A 19,950-nucleotide genomic window follows, 5' to 3' on the forward strand; every position below is an offset into this window, starting at 1 on the left:
GAACACCCAGGACTGATCTCTTTTAGGATGGACTGGTTGGATCTCCTTGCAGTCCAAGAGACTCTCAAAAGTCTTCTCCAACACCACAGTTCAAAAGCATCAATTCTTCAGCGCTCAGCTTTCTTCACAATCCAGCTTTCAAACATCCATACATGACCACTGGAAAAACCATAGCCTTGACTAGATGGACCTTTGTTGGCAAAGTAATATCTCTGCTTTTGAATATGCTATCTAGGTTGGTCATAACTTTCCTTCCAAGGAGTAAGCGTCTTTTAATTTCATGGCTGCAGTCACCATCTGCAGTGATTTTGGAGCCCCCAAAAATATAGTCTGACACTGTTTCCACTGTCTCCCCATCTATTTCCCATTAAGTGATGGGACCAGATGCCATGATCTTAGTTTTCTGAATGTTGAGCTTTAAACCAACTTTTTCACTCTCCTCTTTCACTTTCATCAAGAGGCTTTTGAGTTCCTCTTCACTTTCTGCCATAAGGGTGGTGTCATCTGTACATCTGAGGTTATTGATATTTCTCCCGGCAATCTTGATTCCAGCTTGTGCTTCTTCCAGCCCAACGTTTCTCATGATGTACTCTGCATATAAGTTAAATAAACAGGGTGACAATTATACAGCCTTGACATACCCCTTTTCCTATTTGGAACCAGTCTGTTGTTCCATGTCCGGTTCTAACTGTTGCTTCCTGATCTGCATACAGGTTTCTCAAGAGGCAGATCAGGTGGTCTGGTATTCCCATCTCTGTCAGAATTTTCCACAGTTTATTGTGATCCACACAGTCAAAGGCTTTGGCATAGTCAATAAAGCAGAAATAGATAGCATATTAAAAATGTAAAAGGTATTTTTTAACACTCAAGCCATACATCTATGAGCTATGGTTGTGTTTGTCTCACTGTCTCTAATTTTCCAACCCTTGTTCTAAATTGAGAGAATTAAATTAAAATCCTTATATGAATGTTTTTATACTGCCTACGTCCATTCCATCTAATTCTGCATCAGTGCTAGGGATCTCTGTATTCATAATTAGTGATCTCACGTTCAAGTAATATTAAACTTGATAATCTCCTTTCTCCATAACTCTATGACATTCTTTGCTTCCTCTAAATTGAATGCCTATCAAAAGCAGAGACATTACTTTGCCAAAAAAGGTCCGTCTAGTCAAGGCTATGGTTTTTCCAGTAGTCATGTATGTGGATGTGAGGGTTGGACTGTGATGAAAGCTGAGCACCAAAGAATTGATGCTTTTGAACTGTGGTGTTGGAGAAGACTCTTGAGAGTCCCTTGGACTGCAAGGAGAGCCAACCAGTCCATCCTAAAGGAGATCAGTCCTGGGTGTTCTTTGGAAGGAATGATACTAAAGCTGAAGCTCCAGTACTTTGGCCACCTCATGCGAAGAGTTGACTCATTGGAAAAGACTTTGATGCTGGGAGGGATTGGGGGCAGAAGGAAAAGGGGACGACAGAGGATGAGATGGCTGGATGGCATCACCGACTCGATGGATGTGAGTTTGAGTGAACTCCGGGAGTTGGTGATGGACAGGGAGGCCTGGCATGCTGCAATTCATGGGGTCGCAAGGAGTCGGACACAACTGAGTGACTGAACTAATTAACTAACTAATGATAATTAATTAACTCACTTAATGGTTGAATTCTCTGATGGTCTGCTGACTTAAACAGGGATTCTATCCATCTTGTTCCATTCTGCATCCTCAGTACCTAACAAAACTACTGTCCCTGAGTTAGTATTCAATCAATACTCTTTTGATTGACTGAATAATTGATTGGAAATGCAATTTTTTGAATCATTTGAACTAGAGAAGGAATGACTGAATGCCAGATCAAAATAACCACTCCCAGGAAGATCACTAAGCAAATATTCATCTAATATATATAGCAAAAATCCCAAATAATTCAGGCCAACATTATATGTAATAAACTATATTTCTATACTTTTCAATACATTTTCTGTTCTTAGGGAGAAAAACTGGTTACATGAAAAATAAAAATATTAAATTTTTCTCAATCAAGATAAATTTTAAGCTTGCTCAACTAATTTCCAAGTTTATTGGATGGCTATGGAATTAGCATGAACTAACCAATGCTGAATTGTAATGAAAGTTCAAGATTCAGTTGCAAAATCAGGAGAATCTGAGCTGCAATTTTATATCTCCCAGACTCACTGTGGCATCTTCCTTGGTTTACTGAATTATTTACATGCTATTATGTGTATAAGAAGTGAGGGAATTTTCAGTCCAAGAAATATAGATTTCCAGTTCATTCTTTTATGAATTTTGGTACCTAATTAGGCACGTGATTTCTGAGGACTTGCTCCCACATTCTAAACATAATAGAATATAGTAAACATACCAGTTGGGTTCTTTGAAAATTAAAGCTTAAGTGCAGAACCACACTGAATGGTCTATTTTGCCTAAATTTTCTTCTGGAGCAGTATTTCCAAAGTAAAATATTTAGAAGGAATTAAATTGGTATAATTTTACAGTGATCAGTTAATAATATTTAAAGTACTTGGTTTAAATCTCCTTTTTAATATTCATTTTTTCTTTCAAAATAAGATTTAGAAATTAGACTTTTTTAAGACAAATTTGCCAGTATTCTTCTTGGAAACATGCAGCTATTCTTAACAGTCATATAATTTGTACAATATTGGAAGATGGTTTCTTGGTAGTACTCAGTATGTGGTTTTCTTTGGTTATAACTGGGATGATATGCACTAAAACATCAGTGATTTTCCTTCTTTTAAACAGGATTTCATTTCAGGTGGATCAAAGAATGAACGTTGTGACACGGTTTCCAATTTAATACACAAAGGCTGCTCAATTGATTTAATAGAATACCCTTCTGTGCGTGTAATGCCAAGTGAAAATGAAATTAATACCCAGGTGACACCAGGAGAAGTGCTGATCCAGCTGCATCAAGGTACGGTTATTTTCAAATATATCAGCGTTTATTCTCAAGTTAGAATTGTATCTAGCCTTTGTTGCTGTATATGTGCTCAGTCCTGTCTGACTCTTTGCGACCCCATGGACTGTAGCCCACCAGGATCCTCTGTCCATGGGATTTCCCAGGCAAGAATACTGGAGTGGGTTTCCATTTCCTTCACCAAACGATCTTCCTGACCAAGGGATCAAACTCATATCTCCTGTGTCTCATGCATTGGTAGGCAGATTCTTTACCACTGAGTCACCTGGGAAGCTCCTGCTACTAAGTCACTTCAGTCGTGTCCGACTCTGTGCGACCCCATAGACGGCAGCCCACCAGGCTCCGCCGTCCCTGAGATTCTCCAGGCAAGAACACTGGAGTGGGTTGCCATTTCCTTCTCCAATGAATGAAAGTGAAAAGTGAAAGTGAAGTCGCTCAGTCATGTCCAACCCTCAGCGACCCCATGGACTGCAGCCTTCCAGGTGCCTCCATCCATGGGATTTTCCAGGCAAGAGTACTGGGAAGCTCCTAACTAGCCTTATTTGTTCATATTTAACATTTTATGACAGGCAGTATTGTTTCTGTAGAAATAACAGTGGGCTCAGAATCAAGAAATCAGAATTCTAGTCTTTATTGTGCCTATAGCTAGCTAGCTGTGTGGCCTCGGACATTCTCTGCAAACCTGACCACGCTATATTATAATTATGTGTTTCCAGTCTTGATCACATTATACTATAATTGTGTTCCTAGGACACTGCCAGCTCTGTATAAGAAGAAGAACATGTTTTATTCCATTCTGTTTTTCCAATGCCTATCAGAGTGCTGGCATGTAGTAAGCATTCCATAAGTGTTTGCTGAATTTGTTAGTTGATTAATTAGTAAGAGATGTGAATTAGTCTTAGAGCCTCTGTGATAAGCTTTTAAAAACAAAACTATAATTCATAATTATCATAATTAACTTGAGCTGCTTTAGTCCCTGAGAGTAACGCACACTTTTCCTCCTATACTTCTCTAATACTTGTCCCTCCATACATTTGTATTCCACAGTTTGGCGTATGCAGTAGGCCGCTGGAAATTATTCATTTTCTTTAGTGCCAGAGAGTCTCAACGAGCAAACTGCACATGGCAAGATAAGTTCAAGTACAAAGATATGCATCACTAAATTAGATACATTTAGTTTTAAGTGGTATGCAGTTGCCTTGAAGCCTTCATTATTTCATTTTGGGTGGTCTTGTCCTGTTACTAAATTTTTGAATAACCATTATCGACAAATGCCCTCCCAATTCCAAGCTATTTTTCTCAGACTCTTTGATTACCAGAATAACAAAGTCCATTTCTTTCTTGGCCTTAGGCATACTCCCAGCTTCCAATTAAAACTGTGCACATCACCATATCAAACAATTATACAGACTAGTATGAACATATGAATGCCAGCTGCAAAGGGATACACAAAAATGAAAGTAACTAGGTTGGTATTATGACACTTGTCACCTTCTATTGCTGCCATAACAAAATACCATATAGTAAGTAGCTTAAACAAAAGAAATTTATTTTCTCACAGTTCTAGGACCTAGAAAGTCTGCCATCAAGGCACTGCCAGATTCAGTTTCTGGAGGGGGAAAGAGTGATAGATAGAAAAGGAGGGCTCTGTTGCATCTACATATAAGTGCACTGATTCCATCATGAGGACCCGACCCTCAGAACATCATCTAAACCTAATCAACTCCCAAGGGCTCCATCTCCAAGCATTACCATATTGTGAGTCAGGGCTTTAATATATAAATTTGCGGGGGGTGGGGGGAATTCAGTCCATAGTCCTTGATATATAAAATAATATTTTCAAAGTCCATGAAATAGTTTTAGAAATTAATTTTATTTTATGCAAAAAAACTGAACTCCAAGTGAAACTGTTTTTATAGGCCAACATCTCTGAACACCTTGCAATAAAATTTGAAGCCAATATAAGATGATTAACAAATATTAAATAATAGAGAAACTAAGGAAAGCTTCTCCTAAATAAATTCTATTTCCAAGAATAAATCAAAATTCTACTCATAGACAATTTAATAATAATGATAATAACAACAGCACACATCAAAACATAATAGGATGTGTTCAAAGCTGCTCTCAGGAAAACTCAGAACTTTAAATGATTTTATCATTGAAAAAAAATGAAGCATACAGATAAAGATATAGGAACAACAAAAACAAAGAAATTAATTAAGAAAAAAATGAAATAAAATAAAAAATAGAAATTAAAAAGGAAATGAATGTATAAATCTAATAGCTAAATTGATGGCAAAGATAATTAGAAAAAGAAGACCCAAAGCAAATGACCTGATTATACAGACTATGACCAGAGAAAAAAATATTGGGGGAAAAAACTTCAATATATTAAAAATGGTAAAATATATAAATTATGATAAAAATAATTTCCTAGGAGAATATAGAAGACTAAAATTGACTCAAGAAGAAGTAGAACCCTAAGAAATCTAATAAAGATATAAGAATATGGACTCTGTGAGAGAGGGAGAGGGTGGGAAGATTTGGGAGAATGGCATTGAAACATGTAAAATATCATGTATGAAACGAGTTGCCAGTCCAGGTTCGATGCACGATACTGGATGCTTGGGGCTGGTGCACTGGGACGACCCAGAGGGATGGAATGGGGAGGGAGGAGGGAGGAGGGTTCAGGATGGGGAACACATGTATACCTGTGGCGGATTCATTTTGATATTTGGCAAAACTAATACAGTTATGTAAAGTTTAAAAATAAAATAAAATTAAAGTACCTGTTTAAAAAAAAAAAAAAAAAAAGAAAAGCAGAGACATTACTTTGCCAACAAAAAAAAAAAAAAAAAAGAAAATTCTAAAAGAAACTCTCCCTAAAAACATTAGGTCTAAATATTTTCATGGGAAATACACTTTAATGTTCACCTAAACATTCAAGGAACACATTATCCCTAGGCTACATAAATTCTCCCATGGTTTTTTGAGAAGGCATGGAAGCTACTCAATCTTTACAAGTTATCATAACTTTAGGATCAAATCCCTAATAACATTTTAAAGAATCAAATTAAACTTCATGTGATAATAAGAACAATAAGAACAATGTCACCATACAAGTAGATTTAACCTGCAGTAGTTGATTATCTTAAAATCAATGTATTTTTTGTCATCTTAGTTTGCCAAAAGAATAAAAATATATATTGTTATCTCAAGATGCCAGAAATCATACAATAAAATTTAGTGTCCATTCCTGCCCAAATGAAATTGAAGAATACTTTGTTAATATACATTAAAATCCTTCTGAAAGTTTTATATAAAAGCAGACAAGAAAACCAAATATAAGCTATAAACATATTGAAAAGATAAAGCAAAATTAATCTTATATGTCTACACAGAAATCCAAGCAAATCAAACAAAACTAACACTAAAGTTAAAAGGCTGTGAAAGGAAAATTTTTAAATATTAAATGTAATCTAAAAGAGATCATTTCAAAGCAGCAACCTAAAACATAAACTGTCTGGCAATAAACATTCTAAAAAATGTGTAGAGTCCATTGTGCTACCTAAAAGCCAGTATGAATAAATGCAGAAAAATTCTATGTTCCTAAAAAGGAAAATAATATTATAACAATTACAGTTTTATATATATATATTCCAGTAATATAACAAAATCTAAGTGAATCAATAAATGTAAGACAATCCCAATGAAACTTGAATGCACTTTGTTGGAACAAATATTCAATGATACTCATTATACATGTATGTATCTATATCTGTCGGTCTCTCCATGTATATATAACAACCTATTTATTTAGGATACATTTCTAGTCATAGATTTACTAGGTTATATATATTATTAGATTATTCACACAGAAAAAAATCATATCCAGTTAGGCTTTCCAGAATCAACTTCGCCTATTTCTCATTCTTTTTAATCTCTTCAGTTTGTTAGGTGTAACTAGTCCATTAGCTATTTTCATTTGTTTTGTTCCTAGTACTAGAAAGCTTGAACCTTTTTCTTAAGTTTATTAACTATCTTTACCTCTCTATTTTGTGTGTGATTTGCCCATCCATACAAATTTGCTTATTTTTCAACAGCTCACAGATGAAGCTTATCATATATTGTTTGCCTCTAAAAATATGACTAATAGCCTTTAAAAATATCTTGCTCTTTTTTAAATACTTAAGATTTGAAAATTACAAGGTGCATTTTTCTACTTGTATGTTACATTTAAATTTATACACTTACATGAATTTAGTTTGTTCTCTTTTGTAGACATAATGGTGGCTGAATCCTCCTGAAACTATAAAATAATAGTTCAAAACTTGAGAAATTGTTTCAGTGCTGTAGATAAGCAATGGCAGTGGTGGTAGCGATGCAGGAGAAAAATGGCCAGACTTGAGAGATAATGTGGAGGTTTTGTCCCCAGAGATTGGTGAAATCATTATGGGGCTTGATTTTAGTCAATACTAATGAATTTGTGTATGAAAATACTGTAACTGTCAAGTGTGTATAAGTTATCTTTCCTATAGCTATGAAAAACTATATTTTTATAATCTGCATATATAGCAAATAATTATTAAAATAGGTATAATAAATTCATCTAAAAATGCACTGTGGCATCAAAGACATGCTAGCTTTGGGGCATAATATATAAAGCTGTATCTGGAATTTTACCAATTCTAGATATATATATAAACCTCATTCCTTATGATGTAAAACTCCTTTACACTCTAACACAGAGATGAGAGTTGAGGGTCTGTTATAATGCATACTATGTGTAAAATATGTTTATTCCCTAATCTGATATTTATTTGTTAGATTTATTTATAGACAATCACTTTATTTTTTGTATGATTAAAAACTCATGACCTTCTATGTAGCATCTATTAAGAATTTTTAAAAGCTTTTATGGATATTTCTATTATATCATATACTGACTAAGCTTTTAAAAGAATATTAACAGTATGTACAAAATACACAAAATCAAATATTTTAAGTGAGATTTTAAAAGGACACTTTCTTTTACTTTATACTTCTTAAACTATACCTCTTTTTCTTATTTTCACCTATCAATCTTATGGAGAAATAATAACAGAAATAGGCCACTGATCCTAGTTGGTATTCCCTAAGAACAGTGAAATGAGATGAAATCTTTAGGAGGGTAGGGAAGAGAAGAGAATTCTCAATTTCTGCTTCAGAAGTAATATATGACAGTGATTAGTATAATTTATATTTCACTAACTGAAGAAAATGTTTCAAACTTGATTCATTTTAATAATGTAAAGGAAAAACTGATTTAGTGTAGCTTAATTTAAAATGTAAGATTCTTCAGGTATTCTTGAATTCAAAACTTAAAAAAAAAACAAACAGAGTCATGCATTTTTCCTCAACACCTGGCCCGTATCCCTTATTTTACCCCTACAGAAATCCAGAAATGTGCCAGAGTCTGTACCTTGATGTTTCAAACCTGTCTCATTCTTGGACCTTTTCCTTCCCCTGCTCAAAGACAATGAATAGAAATTGGCAGCTCTTTTTTCCTTTTACATGTCTCCATATTTTCTTACGAGTTGTTAGTTTCATCTTATGCAGAATATATTTTAGTGTTTTTTAGTGTTTTAGAATCTTTTCTTAGTGTCCAGACATGTTTATTGTGACTAGTTCTTCAGAGATGCTCACACCATTAGTTGAGTGATTTAAAACTCATTCTAACAACTTTAGTTCTTTGGTCTATTCAAACCAACATTGGCAATAGCTGTAAGTCGGTCTCAACTTTCCTCCAAGTCCCCTTTCTTATTCTATGTCACAAACTTTTTTTTTTGCCTTTGAAGTTAATCAAGGGAATAGGATTAGAGCCTTTAAAATCTCAAAATATGAAGATGAAGCTTTCCTGTAGCTAACGTAAGTGGTGACATAAATATTTGGGGGCCAGATGATCTCTTTTCCTCCTACAGAGAGAAACTACTAATATTTAAGATCTCCTGAACTATGCGAAAGAAATGATAAATATCAGCTTCTTACTGTGGTATACATGTGGGCCCTTTCAAATGCTGTATGAAAATATTCTTCAATTATAGTTTAAAGAACATTAAATGGCAGCCCACTCCAGTGTTCTTGCCTGGAGAATCCCAGGGACGGGGGAGCCTCGTGGGCTGCCGTCTATGGGGTCGCACAGAGTTGGACACAACTGAAGCGACTTAGCAGCAGCAGCAGCGTGAGTAGCTATGCATGTACCAAATCAGAGGCTTCAGAGATGAATAAACAGTTCTTATCCTAATGTTGCTTAGAATCTAGTAGTAACAATAATGGTAATAATTACTAACGTCCATATATTTGCGTGTGCGTGGTAAGTCACTTAGTCGTGTCTGACTTTTTGCGACCCTGTGGACTGTAACCCTTGAGGCTCCTCTGTCCATGGGACTCTCCATACAAGAATACTGGAGTGGGTTGCCATGCCCTCCTACAGCAGATCTTCCAGACCCATGGATCAAACCAGCATCTCTTATGTCTCCTGCATTGGCAGGCGGGTTCTTTACCACTAATGCCATCTGGGAATTTACTAGATACCAAATATTGTGGTAAATATTTTCGATAGATCACTTCAGTTAGTAGCTCTTACTCACTAAAATAATCCACCCCCATGTAACTCCTCTCTCAGAGCAGCATATAAGACTTTTCTGCTGGACTTTATATTACAATGGTGATAGCCACAGATATTGTTTTATTTTTAGATTTGATTCTTTCTCATTCAGTATATTCAAAACCTTTTTAATGTAATTTTCCCTTTGAGCCCAGTGTTGATGGAACCCCACTATGAACTGAATGAGGATTTTATCAAGGGACATAGTATCCATATTCCCATGAAAAGGTATTTATATCTACTGCCTATATGAAGAGAAGGTTTCTGCTTCATATCCAATTATCCAATCCAAAGCCAACTTGAGAGCATAACAAGGGAGTGTCATGGAGTGTCATTTGCTCATCAGCAAAATGTGGTAATCTAAGCTTGGCCCCTTCAGCTTCTTCCTTAACAAGCAGAGTGGTCTGGGGTCAGCCTATTTAGGGCTGCCCACCTTAAGCTCACTGCTTAAAGCTAATGCCAGCATCTATGTAATCCGAAATCAAGCCACAGCAGATTGCACCCTCTAAACCTGGTCACTTGGCAAGGGTTCCTAAAAGCTGTCTTCTTTACTGAGGCTAGTGAGCCTAGGATTTGCTTGCTCAGCTGTGAGCAGTTGATATATGCTGAAAAGCAAAAGTGAAGTAGCTCAGTTGTGTCCGGCTCTTTGTGACCCCATGGACTATAGCCTACGAGGTTCCTCCATCCATGGAATTTTCCAGGCAAGAGTACTGGAGTGGGTTGCCATTTCCTTGTCCAGGGGATCTTCCTGACCCAGGGATTGAACCTGTGTCTCCTTCATTGCAAACAGGTGCTTTTACCATCTGAGCCACCAGGGAAGCCAAGGCCCCTGAATGGCTGGAGTTCCCTGAATAGCTCAGGCCTCCAAGGACTGTGCTTTTGTTGATTCTGTACAGACTCTGCCTGTGGCTGCGATAACCAACCAACAATATAACAACTCACACAATACACTGAATATCTGATGTATTTTTCAGTGACTCTGTCAAAATAGGCAGCCATTCATCTTTAGGCAAAGCCAACATAAACTACAATGATCCATCAAGGTGAAAATACCATGTGGCCAGTGCCTAATGCCTCCAGCCATATGCCTAAGTCAACAGTTAAAAAACAACTACACAAATTAAAAAAAAAAATTAAATGCTGACCTACATATTAAAACACAAGTTCCTACACATGAACTACACTTCCCAACATACACCATTTCTATTTTTCATCAATTCAGCTCTGTCTACCTGATTCTATCATTCTCCTGAATTAAACTTCTCTACCCAAACTTCAGGTCACTTCCATGGGTAGGCTTTTTCATCATATACTTAGAAAGCAGAACTGAATATCTGCTCTCTGTAGGCAGCCCAGCTTCTAAAAAAGGGGAGTGAGAAAGTTGCCTGGGCTGGGCTATGCAAACCCAATTTCTCCTCCCAAACTCAGGCTGATGAAACAGAGATGTTATAATAAAGAATTTTCCTGCATGTAAAGGCAAATTTAGGAATAAGTAAATAGCCACTTTCTCCCATAATTAATATTAATAAACCAAAAAGCTTACTATTTTGAATACATTCCATAATCTGGCTGAAAAACATTTGAACTATTAAATAAGTTTATAATGTTGTTATTCTTATGCTATATTTTGTTATTATGCTTAAAATATGCTATATATTTAAGCATATTAAGACTGAAAATGACTTGATAAATTATAGGATTCTTTTTCATAAGTAGATCAGGCTACTAATTATGTACTCGAATTGGTATTTATTCATTTTTTTCCATTCAAAATATTCCCCATATACAAATTATTAATGACTTACAAAGAATTTGCTGTATTGTTTAAAAAAGTAAAATTCACAAATTGTCTGTATTTAAATTGATAACTTTTTACCACGTACTTTAAAAAGTTAAACACAGAAGTACTCATTCTGAAAGGTAACAGATCTTTGTATCACATGATAATGGACAGAGAACTAAATAAAACTGTAATGCAAAGACAGCTGTCTTTTGGAGGCTCCAACAGTTCTCCTTATGGTGACTTTCTCTTCTCATCCCGTTCCTTTGCCTCTGTGATCCCTCTTCAACATATATGTTTATTAAGCACTTATTATGCATTGGACAAATGCAGTCCCCTACATAGCTTAGGTTCTCAGTGTGGCTGCTGCATATCATTCTTTAGACCACTGTCTCATTTTTTCTTACAACTAATGGTTGGGAAGAATCTTACCAAACAACTCATGATGAGGTAGTAAGTATTCTGAATAGCTTAATGTACTTCTTAGTACCAGAGTTTCTGTACCTCATACATAAATATGCCTTAACCCCAAAGAATTAATTTACACCTGCATCCAATAAGGGGTACATTTTCTTAGAATGCCTTTCTGGATGTCTTCAAACCTAAAAGTGACCTGCAAAAAACACATTCTTCTAGTCTCTCATAATAGAATGCTGCTTGATGTCTGGGCTGTGCTTTACTAGACACTAGAAACGCAGGTTCATATGGTGATAAATACCTTCCCTATTACATTTATACTGAGTTGGTCTGTTTGCTGTTATCTTTGCCCCATAGAATTATGAGAAATGCTTTGTAGAAGTTGGAGACTAAAACATTGGTATGTTCTTCTAACTGCCTTAAAATTATTCCAGAATATTCCCAATTTACTTCATTATGCACAAATTAGTGATCACTGTTCTATATCTAAAATGTGACTGATTTATTGATGGCTTAACCTGAGATGTTAAAAATGAATACTACACTATGTTTGTCTTTCTTTGAACTAGGAGCTGAAGCTAATTTTATGCTGAAAATTCATCCTCTGAAGAAATATCCTGTGGATCTTTATTATCTGGTTGATGTCTCAGCATCAATGCACAATAATATTGAAAAATTAAATTCAGTTGGAAATGATTTATCTAGAAAAATGGCATTTTTCTCCCGTGACTTTCGCCTTGGATTTGGCTCATACGTTGATAAAACAGTTTCACCATACATTAGTATCCATCCAGAAAGAATTCATAATCAATGCAGGTATCTAATACTAGACATGGACTTCCTAATGCTAAACAAGTTTAAAACCTTGTAAAATCTCATTTTGGTTTTACATCAAGGACTTACTAAATTATCTATTTTTGTTTTAATTAAATGAGAAATAAAAATATTTATAGAGGAAGGACATTCCTATCTGAAAACTTCTAAGATTGAAGGGGGCTTTTATTTTTATATTTTTTCACTTAGTTTTTATTACAAACATTCAATAATCAGGCTACCATATATATAAATACCTCTTTGAATATTCTGTATTTCTCTTTTTTTATTGCTCCAAATTTGCTGAAGCAAGGCTTATCAATTTTAAAGTACTTATTTTGCCAGTATTGCACCTACATTTCCATTACTGCATTGTGACTGTGTTTATAATTACATTGCTTATAATGTTATTTCAAAGAAAACTCAGCTAGCACATGGAGGGTAGGTAGGTCAAAAGATGAGGATTGGTTTGCTAAAAAGAGTTCTTTTTCTTATCATTTTGGAAGGCTGATTATAAATAGTGTATGCCCTATAAAGAAAGGAAAACCGACCTTTAAAATACAAATTTCTCACACAACATTTAGCCTGTTGAATTTTCGGAGAGCAAATATAAATGTATCCAGTTCTTCCTTAACAAAACATTTAATTTTATCATCTTCTTTCCGACTTCCATACGTTGCCCAAATCACTTTACAGGGTATACCTGTATACCAAATTTACCAAAATTTGGTATAATTTGCCAAAACAGCCCTGCTGTCTGTTGTAGTGGAAAAAGACTGATGCAGCTCCATATGGAGCTTTATACACCTTCTCCCCAAGCACAGATGCACCTGAGAAATAATCCTTACCTTTGAGGACATCATGGAATTCTCAAAACAATTTTTATGAATTTTGACCATTCATCAGTGATTCTACAAGAATCACTTTAAAATTAGCAAAATATTTTAAAATATCTAACCAAAGTCTAGTATTTTAACTAAATTCCTAAAAATATTTCCCCAAAATGTTTTTCAGTTGTTCCATGAACCAATGTGATAGGAAATCACTGAAAATTCTCATCTCCTCTTAAAAATTAATAGTCTATATTAGCATAATAAAAGCCCTTAGTTAAAGGAACATGCTTAGTCTTCTTTATGTTTTGAAACCAAGCCATTATATTCCTACCTGCAAAGAAATATTGAGCAATATTGAGCTTTTCTCTGATTTTATAAAATACAGATTTTTCTCTAATAAAGTTTTATTGGCAAAAATAAAGTATTCCCTTCTCACATCAGCCACACACTTTTACATGAGTAATATTTTGGGTCTTTGAAGGACACACAGCAGAACAATTTGCATTTCTTCTTTACCCATACAGTGACTACAACTTGGACTGTATGCCTCCCCATGGGTACATCCATGTGCTGTCTTTGACGGAGAACATCACTGAGTTTGAAAAAGCAGTTCACAGACAGAAGATCTCTGGAAATATAGATACACCTGAAGGAGGTTTTGACGCTATGCTTCAGGCAGCTGTCTGTGAGGTAAGAAGTTTCATATTATTGAGTGTTTGCTCAGATATAAAATTCCCCAAGAATTTATGATTTCTCTGTGATTTGTGGAGTGAAACATTGCATAAAAGAGTACATTCTTCTCCTATCTCTTGTTTGTCACCAATGATACTCATTTTGGTATGTGTGCAGGACAGAGGGACTAAATTAGGATAAGTTTATAAATAGGAAAAGATGTAAGGGAAAGAAAAACTTATGTTCTTGGAAAATCATTTCCAAAAGGGCTGCTCTTTTCTCTCACTACTCTGCAAGGAAAAACCAGAAATAGCTTGTTGTCCTACTCACATCACATTAGACAGTCTGAACTTTGTAAACCTGGCCTTTTCTTCCTCTGTTGGAACACCAGAAGTCTCTTGCCAGGAACTAGTGTGGTTTAATGGCTGTGGAAGAGGATATACAAATAAAAGTTAATGCTATTTGTGAAACAGCATTGAATTTATGCACATAATTCTAGCCTGACTTAATGTTCGTTAACTTATATTTAATGTTTACTTGAGATACAGACCACAGTAAAAATCTATCTTATTGTACAAGATCTAATTACATGTTTATTTTAAGAGTCATATTGGATGGCGAAAAGAAGCTAAAAGATTGCTGCTGGTGATGACAGATCAGACATCTCATCTTGCTCTCGACAGCAAATTGGCAGGCATAGTGGTGCCAAATGACGGAAACTGCCATCTGAAAAACAACGTCTACGTCAGATCAACAAGCATGGTAGAGTAACAATAGCCTATTAGTAATTATGACTCTTTGGGTTAGTATAAGTTTAAATTGGCAAATTCAGCTGTCCCTGTACCAAGAAATTACCTAAAGGGTCATGATCCAGAGTCAGGACAAGTCATGAGAGACAAGTTACAGAACAATGCAATCTATAAATTTTGATCAATAAATTGTAAGGCTGAAATACATGGATAACATCTAGTAGCTGACTCGCCAATATCCTACAAAACAATGTATAATTATGAAAATAAAAGTGATAGAAAAGCTTACTTTTTTATGCAACTGAAGAACCTTCAAAGGAAAAGAGCATATACATATACGTTTGCCTGACTACTTGTAGCTAGTTCTACAGGGTTAGTATTGAAAAACATATTAGAGATGAAGAGAAGTGTATTTGGCCTGAGGAATCCTCAGAGAAAAACAGAATCTAAGTAGAGACTAGGGGGAAAAAGGAGTAAAACAAGGTTGGCTTTCAATATTTTATATTTCACTCCTTCCTTCTGAAGTTTATCTGTATTTGGGCTTCCCTGGGTGGCTCAGATGGTAAATAATCTACCTGCAATGCTGAAGACCTGGGTTTGATTCCTGGGTCGTGAAGATCGCCTGGAGAAGGGAGCTTCCTGAGGGTTAGTTTCACCTCTGAATCATATATTTAAATACAATCTCCTAGAGCTGTATTTCCCAACATTAGCTATTCTACATGTAGAAAATGAATTGCATAAAGCATCATTTATTTTTGATGTGATCCCTGTTTATACATGCATGCAAATGTTAGAACAAAAGCTTCCAAATTTGTGGCACCTAGCTCTTAGTAATCTTTACCCTGGTACACATAGGCAAAACAAACAGACAGCCTGACAGTTTTGTTTATTAAGTAGTTAGGGCCAAATAACATAACTATTTATGTTCTAAAAACCTAGTAGCCAGTTAAAACAATAATATAGATGAATCATTTGTGTCATTCTTAGTTATAATGGGAACTTCCCAAGCCTTGGAATCAAACAGGACATAGCCACCCTCATTTTCTGTTACATACTGATTTTCATGCTGCTTAGTTTTGCTAAGATATGACATCATGTAAAAGAACAGAGCCAAATGTAATCATAAAGCAGTGAACCACTTCCAGCTGGTAGTTCACGGATACTTGACAGATGTCAAGTATTACTATGCTTCCCTTAAATATTTAAGATATTTTGCAGCACCCTGGTGAGTGTACCACAGTGCTTGAAGACACCTCATGCACAGTTTGGGAAATGTAATATCAGAAGCATATAAATTATGATGAAATGTGTGTGGTTCCTATAAGTGAAATTTAAATAGTTTTAGTTAGTTAATCTTAAATGCCCTACCAGACTTTTTGAAAGTCTAAAGGAACAACTGCATTACCACATAAAACAAGATCAACCCTTGGTTGGTTTCGATTCTTGAAAGCAACCTCAACATTTAAAGATTTTTAAAGTAGCTAGAATTTGAATTTTAAAATCTAGGATTTGGAGTTATTCCCTTAGTGTCTTTCTCATTGTTGATTCTCTCCTACTCAGTCACATTTCACTTCAGTAGATTCATCCATTTTAGTCATTTCTTATCTTTCCTTCTGTTCAATCTCTTTTAATCTGAGATAGAGTTCTAATTCATTTACTGGGAGTTGAGAGAAGACAAGAGGAACCATTCTATTGTGAGAAAAGTACAAGCTTTTTTGAAAAATAATAATTACATTATTCTCAAAATGCATTGCAATTATCCTTTTAAAGTTTTGCCAAGTCACTGAAGTCAGCTCTCCACAACTGTACTTTAGATGGTGCTGCTGCTCATCTAGGAAGGATTCCTTAAGGCAAAGAAATGTTCTCATACTTTTAGACATATTCCATGCCATATAACCTTATAGAAACAAAGTATAATTCTGGTGGAATTTTACACAGTGTTTGGACTCATATATCAGGAATTTGGACAAACTATCATGAAATGTATTTGTCTTCTTGAACACTGTTTTACCTACTTAAAAGAATGAACATGTCACTGATACCTTCCACATGTCACTGATAGCTACTGAATAAACCAATATTGCTACTACCTTAGAAGAATATTTTACCTCATTTATCCCAGGCCTGTGTTTTAAGGATGCCTTTCCTAAGAAGTCTTATTCCCTTCATTTCCAGGGACACTGCCCTAAAACAAAAGAAACTGAAGCATTTTGATTGATCCCTCGACTGTGCATTTATACACACAAGATGTACTACTGCTCTGAAACCTCCTCTATCCAAAGCTACCCTGAGCCTAACTCTAAGCATATTTATCTGCTCATATTAAAATGACTTCTATTCTCTCCTATTCAGCCATTATAGAGGAATTTGAAAAGATAAAGTTTAGATAAGCAATAAAATATTTTGCTTCTTAGTTTCATCTCCAGCAGCCAATACCAGTAATGTTGAATAGTATCTGGGCCTCTTGGTCCAAGACTCTGGTTCTTTCATTTATAAAAGGTAATAATTGATAAAAGGCATTTCATATGTCTAATTAACATCATCCAGAGATCTACTGCTTATTCACATAGCTATTTCATGAGGATCAATGTGAATTTCAGAATAGTAACATCTACCGTGTTTTGAGATTTTATTAACTGAAATCACTGTTGCTATATACAGTATCAGTATAGTGCATACTATATGAAATTTATCTTTATAACAACTTGGTAAGGTAGTCATAAATATCTTTCTTTTATAAACAGAAAAACTGAGGGTATAAGAAATTAAGAAACTTGACTGAGGACACACAGCTAAAAAGTTAATCAGTGGCAGAATCAGGGTTTAATCCAGTTCAATCTTTTAATAAATACGTATTCTTAACTACTTTGCCATACTGTCTCAAGGGATACCTAGAAGAAATAAGGTGGTGAAGTTCTTGGTGTAAATTTTACTCTACTTTCTAGTTGCAGTCTTACTTATAGAATAAATAAATAAAGTAGATAATTTGTCTTATATATATTACATGATGAGATAAAATTTTAAATAATTTATATTTAAACATTGTTATATTTTATATATGACCATTGGCAAATAATGTTATAGTATTAACTAAATTACATTTTCCACTGCTTTTTCTCCAAGTGCCAGAATGAAAAACTTGAGTAGTAATATAGTTTTATAATTTACAAGTTATAATTTATAGCAGTTTAAAATTTAAAAATTAATTCTAAAATGGTAGAGGTTAGTATAAAAATTAAAATAATTTATATTTAAACATTGTTATATTTTATATATGACCATTGGCAAATAATGTTATAGTATTAACTAAATTACATTTTCCACTGCTTTTTCTCCAAGTGCCAGAATGAAAAACTTGAGTAGTAATATAGTTTTATAATTTACCAATTATAATTTATAACAGTTTAAAATTTAAAAATTAATTCTAAAATGGTAGAGGTTAGTATAAAAATTATTAATGGTGTAGAAGACAAGTTGTTGATACTGAGGCTTTAGAATTTCATCCTGTTTCCCTACCCAGCTCCTCCAGGGTGATTCCCAACCTCATTCAGAGCCCTCTTCACAACCATTCACCCCCACCCTCAACTACGAGTAATGCCAGAGTCTCCAATAACAATGAAACGGGCCCAGGGAGCAAGTATTTGGAAGAGGCAAACAGGTCACACAACAAACCATTATTAATGAGATTTTTAAATATTGCTGTGACTCTCAGTCCTCATGGAGAGATGCAAATAGGCGAGATCCTACCACACTGCTAATTGTATTTAGTAGCTTAGATTTGGTGTTTCTGTCTCTGAACCTTTTTTTTCTTTTTGTGCCTCATCATTTTAAGGTCAGTGATTCTTCACTCCTCCTCTCATTTAACTCCCCGGAAGTCCTTTAATTTATTTAGTCTCATAGAAATTACTAATATGTCATAAGAATAATAAAGTTAATTCTAATATGGCTAAACTAAAGCATATAATCAAAACTTTCACCCTATTTCCTGATTCATACTTCATTTTTCTCTGCTTAACACTGTATAAAAAAATTTCAAAATTAAACAGATAAGATTAGTTTAGACTGTTAGCACCTCTGGGTTTTATGAACATGTACCATCAGCAAAGTAAAGGGAATTTCACCCAGGCAAAAAGCACCTAGAAAGTTTTAAGTTTATATGCAATTTTTTTTTTTTTAATATTGTTACAACTTTTAGTTTAAGGTAAGAGAGAACTGTCAGCAAGAGAAAAACAGAGTCACATACAGGGACCACCCATAAGGCTATCAGCTGATTTTACAGCAAGTTTTACAAAACAAGGGAGTGACATGACACACTTAAAAGTGCTGAAAGGAAAAAAACCCTACAAGCTAGGATACTCTGTACAGCAAGTTATCATTCAGAATTGAAGGATATATAAAGAGCATCTCAGATAAGCAAAACTAAGAGAGTTAATCAATATTATCCAAACTTAAATGTTAAATGAAAAAGAAAAGGCTTTAACAAAGAAATAAATTATAGGAAGGGGGAAACACCACTGGTAAAGGCAGATATATAGCAACATGGTAGTTCAACTACTTAAATAAGCTAGTGAAAAGGTTAAAAGACAAAATTATAGAATCAACTAAAACTATAATAAGTAGTTAAGGGATAGGCATGAAAATGTAAAACATGATATCAAAAACACAAAAGGTAGAACGGGAATAGTAAAAAATTTAGCTCTTCTACAGTATGTTTAACCTTAAATGACTATCAGCTTAAAATAAGCAGACATAGTTACACATCAACATGTATGAACTCCATGGCAACCACAAATCAAACACCTACAATAGGTATACAAAAGCTAAAATGAACAGAGATGAACTAAAGTCATACACATGTATACCTGTGGCAGATTCATTTTGATATTTGGCAAAACTAATAGAATTTTGTAAAGTTTAAAAATAAAATAAAATTAAAAAAAAAGAAAAAATAAAATAAAGTCTACTACTAAACTAAAAAGAGACTAAAACTAAAAAGAGATGAACACAAGCATACTACTTAAAGCAAATCATCAAACTACAAAGGAACAGACTAAAACAAGAAGACAAAAACAGAGAAACAACCAG

The 19,950-nt window shown here is 34.6% G+C and overlaps 1 protein-coding gene across 3 annotated transcripts in view; it reads left to right on the forward strand.

The window, feature by feature from the left end:
- ITGB8 (integrin subunit beta 8) overlaps positions 1 to 19,950 on the forward strand; it is a 96,071-nt gene that overhangs the window by 44,745 nt on the left and 31,376 nt on the right. For 2 of the 3 annotated variants that reach the window (XM_006071612.4, XM_025290949.2), the window contains exons 3-6: positions 2,778 to 2,949; positions 12,368 to 12,614; positions 13,969 to 14,134; positions 14,720 to 14,878. In XM_006071612.4, the coding sequence (XP_006071674.1) occupies positions 2,778 to 2,949; positions 12,368 to 12,614; positions 13,969 to 14,134; positions 14,720 to 14,878 (744 nt within the window). The remainder of the gene's footprint in view (positions 1 to 2,777; positions 2,950 to 12,367; positions 12,615 to 13,968; positions 14,135 to 14,719; positions 14,879 to 19,950) is intronic. The other variant, XM_025290950.2, reaches the window with a different exon arrangement.

The sequence above is a fragment of the Bubalus bubalis genome, chromosome 8, assembly GCF_019923935.1.
Source record: "Bubalus bubalis isolate 160015118507 breed Murrah chromosome 8, NDDB_SH_1, whole genome shotgun sequence".
Taxonomy (NCBI): Eukaryota; Metazoa; Chordata; class Mammalia; order Artiodactyla; family Bovidae; genus Bubalus; species Bubalus bubalis.